This window comes from Volvox carteri (genome assembly GCF_000143455.1).
Source record: "Volvox carteri f. nagariensis unplaced genomic scaffold VOLCAscaffold_3, whole genome shotgun sequence".
Taxonomy (NCBI): Eukaryota; Viridiplantae; Chlorophyta; class Chlorophyceae; order Chlamydomonadales; family Volvocaceae; genus Volvox; species Volvox carteri.
The window spans coordinates 2,644,521-2,663,974 of record NW_003307546.1 but is presented as its reverse complement, the minus strand read 5'-3'; the positions used below and the strand labels follow the sequence as shown (position 1 = coordinate 2,663,974).

General features: G+C 57.1%; 4 protein-coding genes across 4 annotated transcripts; 2 read left to right on the top strand and 2 right to left on the bottom strand.

Moving 5' to 3' along the window:
* Positions 1 to 211: 211 nt before the first annotated feature.
* Positions 212 to 7,306, bottom strand: VOLCADRAFT_86836 (uncharacterized protein; the record flags this gene model as incomplete). Its single annotated transcript, XM_002946442.1, has 10 exons — positions 212 to 606; positions 887 to 1,847; positions 2,133 to 2,301; positions 2,765 to 3,282; positions 3,678 to 3,833; positions 4,269 to 4,394; positions 4,857 to 4,954; positions 5,377 to 5,464; positions 5,719 to 5,782; positions 6,450 to 7,306. The coding sequence occupies 10 exons, from the start codon at positions 7,304 to 7,306 to the stop codon at positions 212 to 214; spliced, it is 3,432 nt and encodes a 1,143-aa protein (XP_002946488.1).
* A 2,280-nt stretch (positions 7,307 to 9,586) lies between these two features.
* Positions 9,587 to 12,457, top strand: msd3 (superoxide dismutase [Mn]). Its single transcript, XM_002946613.1, has 5 exons — positions 9,587 to 9,720; positions 9,826 to 9,958; positions 10,205 to 10,285; positions 10,478 to 10,581; positions 10,864 to 12,457. The coding sequence occupies exons 1-5, from the start codon at positions 9,593 to 9,595 to the stop codon at positions 11,270 to 11,272; spliced, it is 855 nt and encodes a 284-aa protein (XP_002946659.1). The 5' UTR covers positions 9,587 to 9,592; the 3' UTR covers positions 11,273 to 12,457.
* Positions 12,458 to 12,681: 224 nt separating this feature from the next.
* Positions 12,682 to 16,481, bottom strand: VOLCADRAFT_108889 (uncharacterized protein; the record flags this gene model as incomplete). Its single annotated transcript, XM_002946441.1, has 5 exons — positions 12,682 to 12,798; positions 13,623 to 13,877; positions 15,020 to 15,147; positions 15,837 to 15,942; positions 16,350 to 16,481. 5 exons carry the CDS (start codon positions 16,479 to 16,481, stop codon positions 12,682 to 12,684), a joined length of 738 nt encoding a protein of 245 aa, XP_002946487.1.
* Positions 16,482 to 16,804: 323 nt separating this feature from the next.
* VOLCADRAFT_103070 (uncharacterized protein) lies at positions 16,805 to 18,635 on the top strand (the record flags this gene model as incomplete). The annotated part of the gene is made up of 3 exons (XM_002946612.1): positions 16,805 to 17,387; positions 17,584 to 17,859; positions 18,451 to 18,635. The coding sequence occupies exons 1-3, from the start codon at positions 16,898 to 16,900 to the stop codon at positions 18,633 to 18,635; spliced, it is 951 nt and encodes a 316-aa protein (XP_002946658.1). The 5' UTR covers positions 16,805 to 16,897.
* Between the last annotated feature and the right edge of the window lie 819 nt (positions 18,636 to 19,454).

The following is a 19,454-nucleotide window of genomic DNA, read 5'->3' as shown; positions in this document are numbered from 1 at the left end:
GATAACTTAGCATTACAAAGGAGCATATTTTTTCAAGCGCTTGCAAAAACAGGGAACAACAAGATTGCGCATGGTTTACAAGCACACTAGCCTTTGGCCTCCACAGCCAATTAAGCAGGAAACGTGTATGACCGAAAATAGTACGATCTCGTGCTGTGCACTCTCTGCCAATGTCGAGGAAAACGCAATTTCACGCAACATGCGCGAAGCGCTAGACCATGCCACTTTCCGTCCGACCCCAGCTGTGATCAAGGGGCCCCCGGCGCTCCTTGCCCTCCGTTGCGCCTGTCCTGCCAACCTCCTCCACGGCCACCACCCCCGCCGCCGCGACGCTGCTGTTGCTGGCCGTAACTCCCGCCGCCGCCATTCCCCCAGCGACCGCCTCCGTCGCCTCTTCCCCCACCACCACCCCTACCCCCGCCGCCGCCGCTCTGATAGCCGCCTCCACCGCCGCCGCGGCCGCCCTGGTACCCACGGTTGCCGTACCCCGAGCCTCCCTGCTGCCAGCTATTGCCCCGGCCTCCGCCTCCGCCGCCGCCCTGCCTCCAACCGCCGCCACCGCTGCCGCCGGAGCGGTAGCCCTGACCTTGCCCTCCCTGGCTGGGCCTGCCCGTACTCGGGGCAGGTGCCGTCGCCGGGTCCGCTAGGTCGCCGTCGTCGTAGTTGGGCCCTATGCAAACGCAAGAATGCCGTCAATAAACAATTGCGGCATCGAATGGGCACAAATTAATTGACAAATAACTCGTGCGGTGTATTGCATTTACGAACCTCTGTCAAGAACCAGCCAACCGGCACGCGTGTGCGTACACGGACTCTTTGACAAACAGGCATACTGACACACATACTGACATAAGATATAGACACGGCACGCTCCGCTCCGTCGTACCTGCGCCAGACATGTATCCGCCGCCGCCGCCGCCGCGGCCGCCGCCCTGATAGCCTCCTGTCCGCCCACCTCTACCACCGTCGCGAGATTGACGACCGAAGCCGCCGCCGCCGCCGCCGCCGCCGCCGCCGCCGCCGCCGCCGCCGCCGCCGCCACTCCACGGATCGGCACCCAAGTCAAACGGATCCGAGCCGCCAAAGTCACCAAAGCCGCCGTCGCCGTCCTCAGCACCAAAGTAACCCCAGTCGTCATCATCACCGCCGCCAAAGAGATCGTCATCGGTGCCGAGGCCACTGCCCTTGCCTTTGCCCAGCTTGCCGCCGGCGGCAGCGCCGTAGCTGCCGCCACGCCCCGCCGCGGCGGCGGTGCCGCCGCCGCCGCCGCGGCTGCTGCCAGACCCGAAGTCACCCCACAAGTCGTCATCGACCCCGCCAAAGTCATCACCTAAGTAGCCGCCGCCGTACCTGCCGCCACCCCGACCACGGCTAGTGGACGTGATGCCGTCATCTTCGTCGTCAAACTTCATGTAATCAAAGGACAGGTCGTCGAAGAAGTCGTCGCCCAGCCGCTGTGACGACGCCGAAGCGGCGCCGCCGCTTCGGCTCGTGCCCGCCGCCGGCTGCTGCGACTGCCGCCGTCTGCCGCCAGTCGCGGCGGCGGCGCCGCCGCCGCCGCGCTGCTTCCAGCCCGCTCCCAGGCCCTCATCGTCGCCCAAAAGATCAAAGTCAATATCTGCAAAGTCATCCTTGCCAAATCCAAACTCCGAGTCCTCATCAAGATAGCCCCCGTCAAGACGGTCAAACTGCTTCCCGCCTAAACCAACGCCGCCGCCGCTGCTGCCGCCGCGGTCGTCCTCCTCCAAATCGTCCTCCTCCAGGAACTTGTCGTACTTCCTGTCCCGGCGGCCACGGGCGCCATCGGTACTGGTACTTCGAGACCTACCCGGCGGCGCCGTCGGCCGCTGCCCAAGAGCACCCGACGTGGCGGCGGCGGCGGCGACGCCGCCGCCGCCGCCGTCGGCATCCCCCCTTGAGCTGAACCACTCATCCATGTCGAGACCCCCACTGGGACCCTCAATTCGCCCAACCACATCACCTTCATCCTCGAAGTCATCCTCATCCTCATCATCGCCATCTTCCACCTCGTTCTCAGGCTCCCACCGACTCCGCTTGTCGGATCGGCTATCGAGCTGTCGCGGCGGTGGCGGCGGCGGTGGCGGCAGTGCTGCTGCTGCAGCCGGTGATACCGCCGCGCCACCACGCCCGGACGCCGGGGCTTGGGCAGCGGTCCGATCATCTCCCTCCTCCTTCTCCTCCTTCCCCTCGTCCTCGAACTTCAAGACGAAGTCGTCTGCCTTCGGTGGCGCCGACGGCGGCGGCGGCGACGGGATGGGCGCCATGGGCGCCGTGGAGGGCCTGTGGAATAGGAGACAGGCGGCGGCAGCCGTCAATTAGAAGACCGGCTCCCAGCTGCCTTTACCCCGGAGAACGATCCACAACAACGCAAGATCGCTGGGACCCTCCCACACTCATTCCCACTCAGTCGGTTTATCCCTCTATAGGGTCGGGCTCTACGCAGACAGCCGTTGCTCGTCAGCCCCCCCCGATGCCGCTAGCTCATAGCTTGATGGGCGCTACACTCTCTCTTGGATTGTACATAATGTACATAATTGAACTCCGCCAGATCGGGCAGGGGGTTGTCAGTTGGGAAGTTCTACAACCCCACCCGTGTGGGTGCGGAGAGTCTGTGGATGGAGCGTTTTTGGCGGGCCTGGGGGTTCTCTAATTCAGTAAGCAGGCACAGCCACATCACCCGCCCACATCACCCGCCCACATCACCCGCCCACATCATGAACAGAAAATGAGGTCACGGACGCACCTCACACCCGCACGACTTGGAACCGGCACAGGCGGCTGCTCCGATTGCTGCCACTGAGGCTGCTGCCGCTGCCTCGACGGCGCTGACGTCACTTCCCGCCCGCCAGACTCCTCCCGCCGGCGTGTGCCTGCCGTACGGCCCTCCTCCCAAGCCGCCTTCTCACCCAGCCCGGATCCCCGACCCAGTCCGGGTCCCCGTTGCCAGTCCCGGCCGCCAAAGTCGCGTGAAGGCTCCCTGGAGTCGCCCTGTCGGCGCTCCGCCCTCCTAGGCTCTGGTTCCGGAGCGTATGCCATCTCGTTACCGCGACCATCCAGGGATACCAGCTCCTCCTGTTCGGAGGTCTCGGAGGCGCCGGCGGCGGCGGCAGGGCCAGCGTTGGGCGACTCGGAGCCCCGCTGCGAGCCCGTGTACCAGTTACTGGGATTGTTTCGGCCGCCCGTGTAGTCGGGGTTGCGGTAGACTACGCGGCCGTTCTCGTCCAGCTCGGTGGCACCCTCGCGCTCCTCCAGCCGCTCGCTCTGTCCGCGGTTGGGATTTGGGAGGGTCGCAACATGTACGGTACGGTACGACATTAACATTGAAGTGCGTACCGTAGGATACCGTAGGAATCATGTTGGCGCGAGCGTGAGAGCGATCGCGTGCATGGTGCACGGGATCGAACCCCATAGACATGTACTTGTACGTGTACATTTGTCATGTGCACGCAGTAGAGAGAAGCACGTTATATTCTTTGCCTTCACCAGAAGTGCGGCCTCCAGTCGGACGGCTTCCTGGCGCCCCCGGCCCTCGTGGCCCTCCCATCTCAACAATCCATCATGTATGTCCATCCATCCATCCATACATACATACATACATACATACACACACGCGCACACACCTAAATGTACGTCCAAACAACCCCGCTACGACTTACCCTGCCCAGCACGTCGCCCCCGGCCTCGCCAAACATGCTCCGCGCCAGCTCCTGCTTCTTCGCCTCATCCATCTCATCCGCCACCGGGGTCGCCTCCCAGGAACGAATCTCCGCCACCGCCTCCTCGGACAGCGGAGCTATCAGCTTCACGGCACCCTAGGGATCAAATGTTGCGGCGGGCGGCGGCGGGTGGGTCATCATGAGGAGCGCCACGAAAAGAAGCGAAGGGTCAGATGCAAAAATCCAAAGTGGGAAAGGAAAGGCGTGTGTAGGAAGGAGAAGGGAAGGAAAGAGTATGCAGGCAGGCATCGTTTCAATGCCACATGCAGTATGGTCCAAGCGTAAGGCTGCTCCAGGGGTGGGGGGAAGATGAGCCATGATGGAGTGAAGCTGATGCCGAGGGGGAAAAGGGTTTTAGGGTACGGTGGGGGGCGGGGAAAGTTGCGTGGCGAATCAATACCCTCCGCCCCAGGTGGCGGGTAAGGGAGGGAAGTGGGAAGGAAGACGCTACAGCTCGCAGCTATTTCCTTTCCAACAAGCTCCTCAGCTAACACACATCCCACCATCACCAAAACCAACACCAACACCCACCACGTCGTCCAAAAAGTAATCCTGCTCCCCGCGCCACTGCTGGAAGCCGTAACACTCCTCCACCATCCGTACGACTTGCTCGTCCAGCGGTGCGTTGACGTACACCCAGCCCTCCTTGTGGACCACCTGGGCGATCATGCAAGCAGGGTCGTGAGGGTGCGGTGTGGGGTGAGGGAAAGGGAGTGGGAGTAGGGATGCGGGTGGTTTGGATGACGTAGGGTGCCGTACAACCGGAAAAAAAACACGGGAGATGCACACACGTGATGAAACCATGGAGCTCAAAAAGAATGTAGATGATGATGATGATGATGGCCAAACGGACCGCCAATTGGCGGGTCCATGTAAAATGGCGGTATTAAGTAGGTTTCCTTAATCCTACAGCCCACCTTCCTAAACCTTCCTAACCCGAACTAAATCGACCTAAAACCCCTCGCTAAAACCGTGCCCTAGCACCGCGAGAACAATAAGCATCCATGATTCGAAACTCAGGCCCAACTAAAACTCATTAAAACATGTCTGCAAACCAAAAAACCACTCCGGGATTCGCAATCGAACCATGAAGTCCCCCATCATAAAAGGTCCTCCTACCTCCCGCTGAATGACGTTCCCAGTCTTCTTCGCCATCACCCAGTCCCGGCGCACAGGCACCCAGGGCACGATGAGCGACGACGCGGGCACCATATCGCCTGAAGCGCGCGATTACGCGTGTACATTGGGAGGAGGGGGGAGAGAAAGCGCCCGGAGGGGGGAAATAGCGTCAGAGCGGTGTTTGTAGAGAGAATGTGCCTCAGGAGGATGGACGGAAGGTCACATCACGTAAGGAACGGACCCATGGGAGTGTGTGATTTGGAATACACATCCATACACATTCAGCGAGTTCCTGCCCCTTCTCGCTGCAGGTGTGACCCCTTCCTGGGGTGGTGGTAGTAAACCTGCTGCTCTCAAGTGTGTGTGCGTGTGTGTGTGTGTGTGTGTGTGCGTGTCAACCACCACCCTCCCCCCCGTCGCCATTTCCCACTCGCACAGCCCAGTCTTCCAAGACACACAAACGTACATATACACAAACGTATATACACACAAACGCACATACATACATACCCGCGCGCACCTGTCTCCGGGTCGACCATGGTGCTGTCGCTGGTGGCCAACTTCCTGTGCAGCTGCTCGGCCCACTTGCGTTCCATACCACTGGAAACCTGCCAGGTGCACACAAACCGGGTGGTGGCAAAGGCGGCAGGCGGGAAACCGCGCAGCCGCCCCGTCCGACATCGCAACAACCCCGTCGGGAAACCCTCCTCGTCCTCCTCCTCCCCCTCCTCCCGCGCGTCTCCCCTCCCCACCTTCCCCCTTTTCAGCCCCCTTCCTACCCCCGGCCCTGCTTCCTGGCAGCCGAAACAAGTGTCAGATGGCGCCCGACAGACATACAGACGGACTGACGGGGCTGACTCACCCCGATGGCGTACCACATCTTGCGGCCCATACCCAGCGCGGCGCGGTTGATGGACACCACCTCCCTGGAGCCGACAGCCAGCACGCGGCGGGAACCGGAATTTCTAATTGCATAGCAGACAAGGTGACACAGGGCGCAGGGCATCCTCTTCCCTCCCTCCCTCCTCCCTTCCCCTCCCTCCTTTCCTCCTTCACATGCCGCCTTCCCGCCTTCCTCGGCCCCCCAGTCCTTACTTCGGTGCGCTGCTGCTACTGCTACTGCTGCTGCTAGTGCTGGCAGGACCCCTCCTCCTCCTCCTCCTCTTCCACATCCTCCCCTCCTCCACAGCGACGGGACACGGGCTCTCGCCGCTCCCGCGCTCCCACCCCCGCGTGTGCCGCAACCACCCCCGCACTGACCCTCATCCCCCGTGTGAATACACCCCTGTCCCCTGCCCCTTCCCTTGCTTGTCCCATGTCCCTCGGCGTCCGCATGCCACGGAGTATTGGGCGCTGGGGCCGTGGACAGCCCCGGGGCCACAGGGCCGCGGACACGTCTCGACTCCTTAGGAGGCGGGATGGGCGGGGGAATCTGGCCCGGGCTGTAGTCCCCCATCACGCCGGTGTTTAGCAAATATTTTGCCACATGAGGGTCACATACGCCAAAGGCCCATAACGTCTTTTTCGGCCCGTTACAACTCTTTCCCTCTCTCCCTTAGGGGACCCCTTTTGTGTCCCTTCCCCTCCTCGTACCCTGAGTCGTTTCGCTGGATCACAAGCTGTGACAGCTCCGACTGGATGGAGCTAGCGGCTGTGGCGCCCGGGGTGGCGGCAGCGGACCTGGCGCTGCCCCGTCGGCTTGCAGCCCGGCGCTTGGCGGCCACAGCCGCTGCGTTGGGGGGGGGATCTACCACCGCTGGCGCCGAAGGTGTTGCTGCAGCGTCCTCCTCATCATCATCAGAGTTCACTGTCACCCGGCGTCTGCCTCGAGTTGACACGACGTCGGGCAGCTCCGGCTCCTTGGTTTTCTTCGATGCGCGCTTGGCTTTGGTCTTCGTGTTGGGTTCTGCTGCAATTGCGCCGTCATCAACGCTACTGACGGTATTTGTTTCGTCAGAGGCTGATGCTGCTGTTTTCTTGCGGCTGGCCCGCTTAGGCTTGGCCGGGGCTGCAGCTGAGTCATCGGCCAATTCTGCACCTGGCCCATCGAAACTTGCTGTTACTGAGTTGGGTTCAACCGCGACTTCTGCGGCCTTTTTCCTGCCGCTTTGCTTTTGTGTGGCATCCGCAGGCTCGTCTCCGACCTCATTTTGCTCGTCCACGTCAACAGTCTTGCGCCGCCGGCTTCGACTTGGGGGCAGGACAGCTTCTGTTCCAGATACAGCTGTGTTATCTGCTTCGGCCACTGCAGTTGCACGGGGCTTCCTTGTGCGTTTGGGTGGCGCTGGGGCGACATCCGCCGCCGGCGTTAGGACCTCCTCTACGGGCTCTTCAAGAAGCTTGCGACCTCGTCGTGCATTAGCAACCACGGAACGGACATTAGGTGCCCTAAGGAGGCCCGCTTGTGGTAAGGACGGGCTCAGCACTCGAGCAGCGAAAGCCCCGTTCATTGTTTCGTTCACAATCCAAACATCCCCTTGTTGTCTGGCATGAAAAACAGAAATTAGATGTTCCGTGCATGCTCCCTTGATGCGGTATTATAAACATGACAGTTGTCAGTTAGGAGCAGCAAAAGCTTGTGCGAAAGTTGACTGCCGATATTTACAGGTTTCAATCCCGATGTTGAAACGTATATTAGGACCAATTTTGCTTCATGCTGCGGGGCTCCAAAGGTCAAGACGTCAGGCCCAAGCTACTGGGCGGGCCCTCTTTGTTCTCTTATAGCTATATTCCTTATATCACTTACGAAGAGATGCAGTCCGTACCCAGCATGTGATACTCCTTGACTAGTCCGAATGATGATTTCTTTCATGCCTGGGCGCGTAGCCTGCAATACGTCGTAATGTCGCTTGATGCAATGATGCCACATTATCCATTCACCGCGCTGGTGAAACGGCAGATTTATCCAGCGGATTTGGCGACAGTGCCCACCTTAACCGTCAACCGGAGCACAAGATTTCAACGGCATTCGCAGCAATAATCCATAATCGGCGTCGGCATCACCAAAAGAAGCATTTCTCATTTCGGGAACGGGTCCATTTCTGTCGGGAACAGGCCGCCGGGTTGCCCTTTGGGCCCCAGAGGAGGCAGAGGAAATTACAATTACGGCGGTGGTCCTACTTCTGCAAGCGGGTCGGCTTCGGCAAGTTTCGGTACGACCCGAAGTTTCCGAAGCGTTTGCCGATGTGTGTGGATCCACGATCTTGCATCCGTGGAGAAGCGCCTACTTCGCTTTGCGACCGCCGACCCGCGATCGCTTTGCGACCGCCGTGGCTAAGGTGTTAGGATTAACGCTGAGGATAAGCGTCTGATGGTGCACAGAACTTGTTGGCATCATTCTTTTTCTCGCTCCCAGTTAAATGTGCACATACATGAGGTCTGTAAGCAGTTCCACATCAGTCCTAAGGAGATACAGACAGAGGACAAGAGTGCGTGTCAGCCATTGGGGTATGAAAGGGTGAAATAGGGGGATATGGCATCGCCCGTGGCCACTAGCCTGGCAGTCCCTAGCTACCTTCCCCGATCTTTTTGGGCACACTCTTTTATCCTTCCGACCCTGCGAAGTCAGTGAGTTCCAGATTCAGCACCAATCACCAACACCCAGAGGATTTGCCAGCTTTATGGCGGCGAAAACCCATCTCCTGATGTGCTCGCAGGTCATTGTAAAGCTATCACCTCTGTTTGTCAAGATTAAACTCGGAACAGTATGCCGCGCGTTAGAGTATTTGCTGTATCTGGAGCCATATATGCGGTAAGAATGGCGTCACGGTGGCGTCCCTGGCTGCCTGGTGCCTTCACGTGCCGTCCAAGGGCGAAACAGCTGTTAGGACACCTGGGTACACAAGAAGACGAAAATCCGCAGCATCATCAATCGTTTCCCAATTGCTAATAGACGCGGTCATTGTGTGAATCTGTGACTGGCGACATTATCGGTACTCGCCATGGAATGCGTAGCGGAAGAGAAGCTGGTAGGGCACACTAGGAAACAGGCAGAAAGAGGTGCGTAACGGGCTCAGGGGGCTAACGACATTCGCTGACATTAATACGTCTTATCCTGTCACTAATTGCATCACCGCTTCGTCAACCAAATATACCGATGCATTTTGGTGTTAAGACGCTAACTTGGACAATCAGCGCATAACATGGACAATCAGCTTTCTCGAGTTTTGCTGGCTTATTTTCAAACATTGAAGGTTTTTTCTCCATGCTTCAAGGCGGGCGCAAATCGATTTCTCTTCCGAGGAACAGTTGAGTGTTTCGTAACGCTACCCGTTGAGGACTATTTGCACATCGCCAACTGGAGCTAGTTCCTTTCATCATTGTTATGCAATTATCATTGTTTTGAGTTGGAATATGGTCTGGTAGCTAGACGTTTGAACCGCATTCCCTTCGTGCGTCAATTATACAGCCATTTCATCGCCATGTATGAAAGCCCTCCTGTTAATGCCTATCCACAAACTTTCTTTTTTGCTCACAATCCGAAGTACTGTATTCTCGTTTCCTGGGGCCAACTTGAGAGAAAAAAATAGCTTATCTAGCCTCGAAATATGCTTGGAGGTTGTGATAGCAACTGATCAAAAGAACGGGATATTGTACGACGAGTAGCAGGAATTCACTGAAACGAGACGAACCGTACACTCACAAGCTGGAGGCGACTTGGCGTACTTTTCGACCTATGGTTTCGGAGACTCACGCACCCACAATGTATTTAGTTCTTCTTCCCAGCATAGGAATATATGTATTTAATTTTTCAAGACAAGGCTTCAGTCGCTAGAGCGACAATCATGGCAAGACCAGCTTCTGCTGTCTGGCAGGTTGTCTCCCTTTTCGTGGCCCTGCAGTTTTCTGCCGTCGCGTACGCCTTGTAAGTGGTTGTGTCTTTTCATGGGTGGATCGCGTTTGAGATCTGTAACATGTGCTCATGTGGGTATGTATGAGTGTTCACCGTTTTCCTATTGGCTTCGCTCAGGAGGGATCGCGGGTGTCCGACATTCGGAACTAATACTTCATATGGACCTCCACCACTTCCACTTTCATACGACGGTTATATGCCGGCGATTGACAACGAGACTATGTGGCTTCATTACAACCGACATGCTGGGGTATGTTCTTGTTTTCACGCTAGATGGTTTCCGGGAATGGCTTTTGTGGTGGGAGATTGAACGTTGTTGGATCTTATGATGGTGAATTGGGCTAAATGTCTGGGGCTTGTCGCGTGCTTGGCGTGTGTCTCGCGGTCCGACTGACTGCACCTGCGTAGCATTGGCTCACGGCTGAGCAAAGCGCCGTTGGACCAAGTGCCCAATAGTTCCTTTCAAATGTGTAATGTGTTCCTGTTGTGGACGCAGGGTGCAATTGCTAATTTCAACGCTGTCCTGGCTCGCTATCCAGCTTTGCAGACGATGCCATTAGCCGCCATCTTAGAACAGGTGAGCCCGTTATCTCTCGTTCTTTCCTCAGTTGGATGTAACGCATCCTGTATCGGTAAGATGCTGATGCTGATATTCCGAACGTGCGCCACTTGCAGTCGGCACTGTGTAACAACAATAGAAATAATATATATAATCCTACTCGTAGTGCGTAACCTTGATAGGTTTTTTCCGTGTTGCCCTGTATTGCAGCTTGGGCTGCCCAGGTTCGTCCAGAAGTACAAGCTGCTTGCCAACGACACCACGGCCCTGCGCAATAACGGAGGCAGCATGTACAACCATGCTATCTTCTGGCGGTGAGCCTACTTTGTACTGTTTACGGGTGTTTTTGTGCGAATTCGTGATACTACCGTGACAGTCATGCGTATTTGCGGTGTAATCCACATGTCCAAGAGTACAACCGTGTGCGTCCCCCAACCCACCGAACGTCCCTCACTTGTATCAATAGCGCTATGAAAGGATGTAACCGCCGCCTCAGCACTGTCAGGCGATTTTCGCCGCGGCCGCGCGTTACACGAACCCAACTCAACTTCCCCGGTGCCGTCGCACCTGTCCCTCCTCTCGCTCCGCCTCTGCAGTATCATGACGACATACAACACGTCCAGCCCATCCGTCCTGAGCTACGATTTGGCAACCAAGGTCAATGAAACATGGGGCAGCCCAACCGCAATGTTGGATGCGCTGCGCAGCGCTGCTGGGTCCTTGTTCGGCTCGGGCTGGGCGTGGGTGATCTACCGGCCAGACGGTACCCTCGGTATTGCGTCCACCCCCAACCAGGACAACCCCATTATGAGAAGGCTCGTGTCGGCTGCCAGCGAGGGAGTGCCGCTGATTGGTGTGGACGTTTGGGAGCATGCTTACTACCTAAAGTACCGCAACGTACGGTCAGCGTACCTGTTGCAGTGGGTAAACCTGGTGGATTGGTCGTACTTCCAGCGCAACTATGACCTCGCCAAGAGGGGCAAGATCGACAGCATTTACTGCTAATCGAAATATGACGCGATGCGTTTGTGTTAAGGTGTGTGATCTGGATTCTGGAGGTGCAAGCATTTACACGAGAACTGTATCGTAACTTGTACTCTTGTGGGAGGGGGGGCTGCTGTTGGTGATCCAGTCCAGTCTCCAGCAGTATTTTTTTGTCATGAATGACAACCAATGGTTTTGCAACAGCATGCGTTAGGAGGAGAGGATCTTGAGACGGTTAGGTTGGACGCCAAACCGCCGGCTTGGTTTGGAAGCTGCCAGCGGCTTTTTTTACCTCCTAACCGGTATTGGTTCCGGAGGTAACCGTGCCAAGCCTTGCAGGACTTTAGGAATAGGAATGCAAACCATGATCCTGTACTTGTAGATTTTGACAAAGTAAGCAAACCGAAACAGTTATTTATATGAGAACTGGCGATTCCTTTTGACAGGTTCATCCTGCACGACGGATCTATATATATGAACGGCATTTCGCTACCATGTGCTCCACAATCCTGTGTGAACGTGCGTGTGGCTTGACGCCTAGCTTTGCTTGCTCCTCACACGATTTGTGTGAGAACACGTAACAGCTGTACAGTGTCTTCCGTGTGCATGACGACGTTGATCACATATGCCATGGTGTAGCTTATATGTTCAGATCAATCAGCTACGATTATGACGGTTCCGCACGGGTATACGGGTCTTGCGAGTTGAATGGGAAAGATAAATGTTACGACTTTATAATGAGTAATTTATCTACGTGTGAAGGGAAGAATAGTCTTGAAGGCGGTTACGCAAGTCTATACACACCCGACTATGTGCTGGTCACTTTCCTTGATCATACATTACCCAAATGATCCGCTATGCTTCTATGAACATGAGACCTATGCATCCCTCCTTTCATCGTCCAAGCGCCTGTCATGACAAAATTAAAATAAGTGTTGTATTGTCCCTTCAGTCACAAAACTTGTATACGTTTCGTCGTTAAGACCACGCGCATATTCGCAAGATAAGTACTGTCCAAATCCCAATCTTGAGTCGAAGTGGCGCTTAAGAGCAACAGTCGAGCAGCCGACTATGTCCAACACGCCAATATCCACCACCACACCACACCACAACAGCCACATCACAGTCAGACAGACCATACGCCTTAAAAGTCGGACAAAGAAGAACGTATCGCACCACCACGCACACCCACGCAACACAGTCGCGCGTCCTGGTATCCCTGTTGGTTGGGGCGTGTTGCAATCCACCACGCATATCCTGGCTGCGAGATGTGTCCCAATGCAAGTGAACAGACTGAACTGGCCAGCCACAGTAAGATTGACCGATGAACAAGTCGCATACCGATCGCATCACGAATACGTAATGCCGGATGCCAACATGTCCGGCGACATCATCGCCCACCATGCGGGACATGGTGCCGTCGTGCATCATCACATGCCGCCCGCCATCCCCCTAGCCACCGCCAGGCGCTTCGTGTGCTCCAGAAGAGCGGCCCGCATGACGCCGCTGATGGTACGGCACCCATCACGCGCAAGATCCAGAACCGCCTGGGGGGTACGGAGCACGGCGTTCGTTGGATGCGGTGAATTCGGTGGATGGACGCAGCGGCGGCACATAAGGGAGTAGTGAGTTTTGCGTCTTCTTTAAGGATGAGAAATCATGCTGGTGATGATGGGTAATGCTTGGCAACGGCCAATTCCAAGGTCAAGAGGTCAAGGACTCCAGTTCAGAGGTCAAGGGCCAAGCGCCTTACGGAGAAGATGTGCGGAACATTAAGCGGCAGCTACCTTAGGGTTTGCTCGGCGATCAGCCGATGTGGAGCTGGTGGTGTGACTAGGGCGCATCCGCTGCCATATCTGCAACAGCTGAAGGATCTCAGCTGGCTACCACCGCGTCGATCAGGTCGCCTTACTAGTCCCGCGTGTGATAGGGCCTTCCATTTCCCCCCTTCGCTGTCTGGGTGTGTGTGTGCATGTGTGTGTGTGCATGTGTGTGTGTGTGTGTGTGTGCGTGCGTGTGTGTATGTGTGTGTTTGTGTGTACGTGTGTGCGTGCATGTGTGTGTATGTTTGTGTGTGCGTGCGTGTGCGTGTGTGTATATGTGTGTGTGCCACGTCCTACAAGCTACAACCCACGCTCGCCATTACCCCGCGGCCGCCGCTCGGTGGGTGGTGGGGATCCTAAGGGCCAATTGCCCCCGTGCTGTTACCTTCGGACAACCATCCAACTAGCAAGCACCCATTCAATCCATCCCTCCATCCACCTGCCAACCTATGCCCTCACCCATCCCTTCACCCACCCCCCTTAACCTAATCCCTCTACCCACACCTCTCACCCAGCCCCACCCTCACCGCCCCCACGCCCACCCCCACCTGAAATGTGTCTACGGGCAGCCTGTTGTCCATCTGCACCAGCACCAGCAGGCCCTCCCGGGGAGCCAGAGCCACAGCCAGGTCAGGGCCCCCGCCGCTGTCCTCAGTGAAGTTCAGGTCCAGCAGGGGGGTGCCGTCAAGGTAGCCGGCCGCACAAGAGGCAACCAAGTCACGTAGCGGCACACCAGCCGCAGCCAGTGCCAGTACGGCGGCATTGATGGCGGCGCAGCGCGTGCCGCCATCGGCTTGAAGAACCTGCAGCGGACGGCGGTTGGTGGCAGCAGTCACGGTTGCGGCGGTTGGACGCGGCAAAAGGGAATGAAAGATGCAGTACACGTGCCAGTGGTAATTTATGCCCGAGGGGGCGGCCGGGAGGAAAAAAAGAGGAGTATGGGAATCCGGGTGGTTAAGCCAATCCGAGAGGAAGGCAAAGATACGGATTAGGCACTGTAGAGGCGGCGTCGGGAACGAGGACGGAGCCTACGTGCCGGTGCATCGTCGTACTCATGAGGCTGCATGAGGCTGCATGAGGCTGCATGAGGCTGCTTCCATGTGGCCCTCGGAAGGCCGCCCGAGGTCCCCACCGCAGGAAGGCCGCCCGAGGTCCCCACAGAGCGGTGGGTCTGGAGCGAAAGGAGGTGTTCTGCGGGGGACACAGCGCAGCAGCAGCAGCAGCTGCCTCTGCGGCCCCTCAGCAGCGCCTCAGCAGGGGTACCAGCAGATATCCCGACATCCCGACGCGCTCCCATCCGGATGCGTCATGGTGCCTCAGGTGGGGTGGGAGATAACCAAATGTTGACGCAACGCTGACTTTCAAGAGAAGTCTGAGTGAGTCCCTTTCGCTCTCCGCGCCTTGGCCTCCTGCTGTGCATGTGGACCCGTAGTGCGCATATATGCGTTCGTGTGTGTGTCTGTGTGTATGTTACTCCTTCTGGAGTTTGGCGTTCTACTCTCCTAAGGTGTACCTCCTGCTGTGCATGTGGACCCGTAGTGCGCATATATGCGTTCGTGTGTGTGTCTGTGTGTCTGTGTGTATGTTACTCCTTCTGGAGTTTGGCGTTCTACTCTCCTAAGGTGTACCGTGCTCGTCCACACGAGTGCCGGGCATGCAGAACCTCCACACACGCCTCCACACACACCTCAATGCCGGGAATGTGCTGAACCTGCTGAATGGATGACCACTCTTTTGACTGATTTGGCCGCTAGTGCTGATCCTAGTTGTACCAATATGGGTATAAAGTCTTCTGCTTTGTAAGTCTGTATGTCATCCCCGCCCCGGTGAACCCAGACCCCCACTGACCCCCCCCCCGTGCCTCTGAGCTCCTCGCAGTTTCGACCCGCGCATCAGCTACGGGCCCCCACGCGCAACCGCAATCCACACCAACCAACCCAACTACCTGGACGTACACGTCGATTTGTGATCTAGGCATAAGCTCCCTGAGGATGGCTTGCTCCAGGGTGTTGCGAATTACCATGCTGAGCTCGGTGGATCGTCGGTCACCCTTGCCCCGTCGCCGCCGCTCGCCTGGGGGTGGGCACATGTGCATGCGCGTGCGCGTGGGTGTTGTTTTTGTGTTTATGTGTCTGTGTGTTTGTGTGTGTGTGTTTTCAAATACTTCTAGCCGCCAGAAGGGAATGCTGAGAATGCTGTATGTGTGTCTGTATGTGCATCTGTATGTGTGCCTGTAAGAGAGCGAGAGTGTGTGTATGCCTTGGAACGTTAGGTACCGCACCACCATCAGCCCCGGCATGGCTATGAATGTATTGTGGGTTGTGGTAGTGGGCGTATTGGTGCATGTGTATGTATGTATGTATGTAATCACGATTGCGTGATGATGGTTGCGATGTGATGTGGTACCCAGTACGGCCTGCTCAGGCCACGCGGGCAAACGGAGCGAGGCGCTCGCTCCCATAAAACGGGGAAACACCGTCGATGGGCGCTCAAATCTACTCGAGGGTTAAAAAGCGGGCCTTGTGGGGGAGTTCTGTGGGGAAGCAGTTTCCCCCAGCTTCAGGGGGTCCAGCGTTCTGATCCAACCCCTCCCAATTAGCCCTTGGCACCCAATGGCATGTAGCCCCATCCTCAATCAGGCAAGGCATGCCCAGCTACCCGCCCATACTTCCAACCACTCGCCCTCGCCCTCACCCGTACCATCCCCCCCCGCGCCCACGGGCCCATCACCAGCCTGCCCGCCGCCCTGACACAGCACACACCGGTGCTGAAAGCCGCCATGGAATACTCGCACACCACGATCGCCGCGTCCTCGCGGAGGTCCGCCCGCTTCGTAACCGCGTGGGGACCAAACACAGCCGCCAGCACCTGCCGTGCGAACATCGCAACCCGCAAAGCAGCCAGAGACACCAAAAGTCTCGGTCACAATTGGGTCGGTCGGTCAAGGCCTTTGATAGATAGCTCCTCGATTTGTTAGGAGCCATGGACATAGGTTGTGGGATCAGCTGGTATGTAATCAGCTGTTGAGCTGGTGCCGGTCCCTTCGGGTTTTAAAGTAAGGAGGAATGCGGAGCCAGCGGGGTTCCAGGGATGCATGTCCGTCTTTGCGAATTTGTGCGGCAAGCACCAAACCCGGCCACGTTCACGCAGGAGGATGAGTATTTGCTGAGGGGCAAAGCACAACGTGCCGCAGCCTGTTTGCGAAACCCGCTGGGAAACAGGGCGGTGCCGGAAAGGGATTACATGGCGCGGGCGGGAGCTCATCAGCGCAGTACCTTTGTGTTGCCCATCTCGAAGATTGCGGACCCGTCGGCGCTGGAGAGTACATCAAGCTGGCAGTTGATCCGTCGCAGCTCCCGGGGCCTGCGGCCATCGAGGCGCAGGCCCTCGGGGCTGACGTACTCCATTCAGCGCCGCCGACGGTAGTCAAGGAAAGCAAATCCCGCTAAGTATCTCGGAACAATAATGGCTGTTATACAGCTGCTAAATAGTGAGAAGACAGGGTGCGCGTGCCACAGACCGTCTGACGCTCTATTCCGAAGGTGGCTAGCAATGAGAAATTATGGTTAGATGTACGAAGGCAAATTCGCATTGATATCATATATTTATATGATAAATTGGCATACGATGTTGCAGGCTGTACCGTCTTGCCAATGCGGGAATTGGTTCTCAACTACTCCCCTCCAATGATTGTTTCATAGGGATAAAATGAGACACCCTAAGTAATAGACAATCTTAACCTCTTCCATTTTCCCAGGCTTATTTTCCCTGGCACGACTCTGCAGTTTGCACCGGTTTGTTGCGCGAGGCGCGCGCGCGCAACATGCTGCCTCCGGGCAGCGCGCATGACCCCAACAATGACGAAAATATTCTAGCCAGGCCTTTGGTAAATGGAGATTTGCTTCCACAGGGAGGGCCTGAGAACGATTCCAGCGTAACTCAGTCCTCTCAGGGCGACGCCCAGAGACCCAGCCCCGTGGACGTGTCCAGTGTTATAACACAGGTCACATCAGTCACCAGTCATCGTCCAGTAACTTCACCGTTCAGGGTTTCCTCCAGTCCCCCACCAGCGAAGTCTTGGGGCAAGCGGTTTCGCTCGTTACTATGCTGCTTTGCGCCACAGAGCCAAGGCTATTATCGGCCACAGGAAGGGGACTTTACTGGCGGCAGATTTGTACCGCCGCAGCCGCCCAAGGTGCACCGGGAGGTGCTTATAGGGCCGAAACGGGCGGACGACATAGACAGAAAGACTCTGGTGCTCGACCTTGATGAGACCCTGGTCCATTCATCATTCAAGCCCATCCCGAACCCTGGTGCGCAAAGACGGGAGGGTTTGCGCCAATTTCGGGCCGAGCAGGGCACATGTGTGGGTTAAACGTGGGTTTGGCGCGAGGTTAATTGTATACTTATAAAGCTATTGTTACGAAGCATAGTTGAATGTAATTGCGGCAGGTCTGAGGGACGTGCACCTTGGCATGGCTGCGTCCTGGCCTCCATTTTGCCCTGCAGATTACATCCTACCCGTGGAGGTGGATGGCAAGCTCGTGGACGTGTATGTCTTAAAGCGGCCATGGTGCGATCATTTCATGGAGAACGTGTGCGCACGGTTCGAGGTGGTGGTCTTCACCGCTAGCCTTGCCAAGTACGCGGATCCGCTTCTTGATCTGCTCGACAAGCAGCGGCTGGTTCGATGGCGGTTGTTCCGGGAATCCTGCTTCCCCTACGAAGGGAACTACGTGAAAGACCTCAGTTGCCTGGGCCGGGACCTCTCGCAAACCATCATTGGTGAGCTGCAGGGACATCAATTGAGAGGCCGTGCGAACACCTGTGGACTGCTGTTGCATGTGGGGGGAAACCAATCTTCGCCTTAGGATGCGATATACGGACCAGCTGTTGACAAGTGGCCCAGGCGGTCACCCTTGTATGGCCTCAAGCCTGTACTGAGGCACTCTGTGTATTTTCCCGGATTCTGTCGGCCAATCGCGTCCATGGATACACAACGCATGTGCGCCGGCCCGCCATGGCAGTCGAACCTTGTCAACTTGCGAGCTCAGCAACTATTTACACCGCAAACCGGTATACACTGCTTCAGCTGCTCAGGCTGTTCGCTTGTACGGGGTACCTGGGCTGCTTCAAGTCCTGCGGCGACATCATCCGCCGCAGGGCAGCAGACATGGAGCGATCCAATGCCAACCCTAACTCCATGTGCCGCTCTTCTCTGTTGTTTGCGATTTGCCGACTTCGCGCTTTTCCGTTCCTCCGTCGGTTCCGTCCGCACCCACCACCATGCACCCTCCACGCCCTCGGCCCTCCGGCCCCATCGCGTTTCGCTATTCCCTCTTGTCACACCCTCGCTCCCTCCTCCCGCATGTGCAGTGGACAACTCGCCGCACTCCTACGTCTTCCAGCCAGCAAACGCAGTCCCGATCAGCACCTTTATCGATAACATGGATGACCAGGAGCTTTTAGAGTTGCTGCCAGTGCTGAAGGAGCTGGAGAACGCGCCGGACGTGCGAGTCGTGCTCGGAGCTAATTTGGGCTTGCGGGAGATGGGCAGCTGAATGGCGGCAGCAGCGAAGTGAATTCTCGGACTTTACACGTGACCCGGCCTGGCCCGGAACCTATCTGGCCTTCTGTAGCAGTAGGAGGAGCAGCAGCAACAGTCGGCAGACAGACAAACAAACAGACAGTATACTGGCATCGGTGGCTTGGCTTCGTCCTGGCCCCGGCAGCAGCAGGTCGACAGCTGGTCGGGTCGGGGGCTTTGGCAAGTGGGCAGGGTGACGTGTTGGCGCAGGCTACCCGGGCAGGACGGCGGCGGCAGCAGCAGCAGTAGCCGCCGTTACCGCAGGAGCTCTTGGGGGGTTGGCAGCCACGAGGCACTGTACTTCATTCTTTATTTCATTGGGTGAGGGTTTGTTTTGGATGACGCTCCTGATAACGGAAGTCGTGGCGACCGGGGCGCGGTGGGAACGGAGTAGCTGCCAATCGAACGCGAAGTGTTCGTCACCTCTACTTTTGGTTTGTTTGTTTCTTTCTTACTTGCAGCGGTGGGAGGAGGAGTGCTCTCTGTTGGTGAATACATGTGCCTGGGTCCCCTCCATGCGCCGGATTTGGGTCTTCGGCGTTGGTCGTGACGGACTCTACTTAGTGGGGGGGGGAAGAGGGAGAAGCCAAATGTCTCTTGATATGGGGAACTTACCACTGGATATGGTGGCAGAGGCCAGCGGGGAAGTGCGGGAGGCCGCCGATGTGTCGCCAGAGTGTTCGGCGCGGGGTCAGCAGGAGGGGGTCTAGGAGGAATTCCCCCTACTTGACTTGTTAGCGCACAACGCGTTCAATCCATACCGACGACCGCCACCCTCCGCGGCCGCACCAGC

What these genes read in the sequence shown, in the direction of transcription:
- msd3 (XM_002946613.1), top strand. Translation starts at nt 9,593, where the DNA reads ATGTATTTAATTTTTCAAGACAAGGCTTCAGTCGCTAGAGCGACAATC. An exon ending in TCTGCCGTCGCGTACGCCTT is followed by an intron (nt 9,721 to 9,825) that starts GTAAGTGGTTGT and finishes GGCTTCGCTCAG; the next exon opens with GAGGGATCGCGGGTGTCCGA. An exon ending in AACCATGCTATCTTCTGGCG is followed by an intron (nt 10,582 to 10,863) that starts GTGAGCCTACTT and finishes CCGCCTCTGCAG; the next exon opens with TATCATGACGACATACAACA.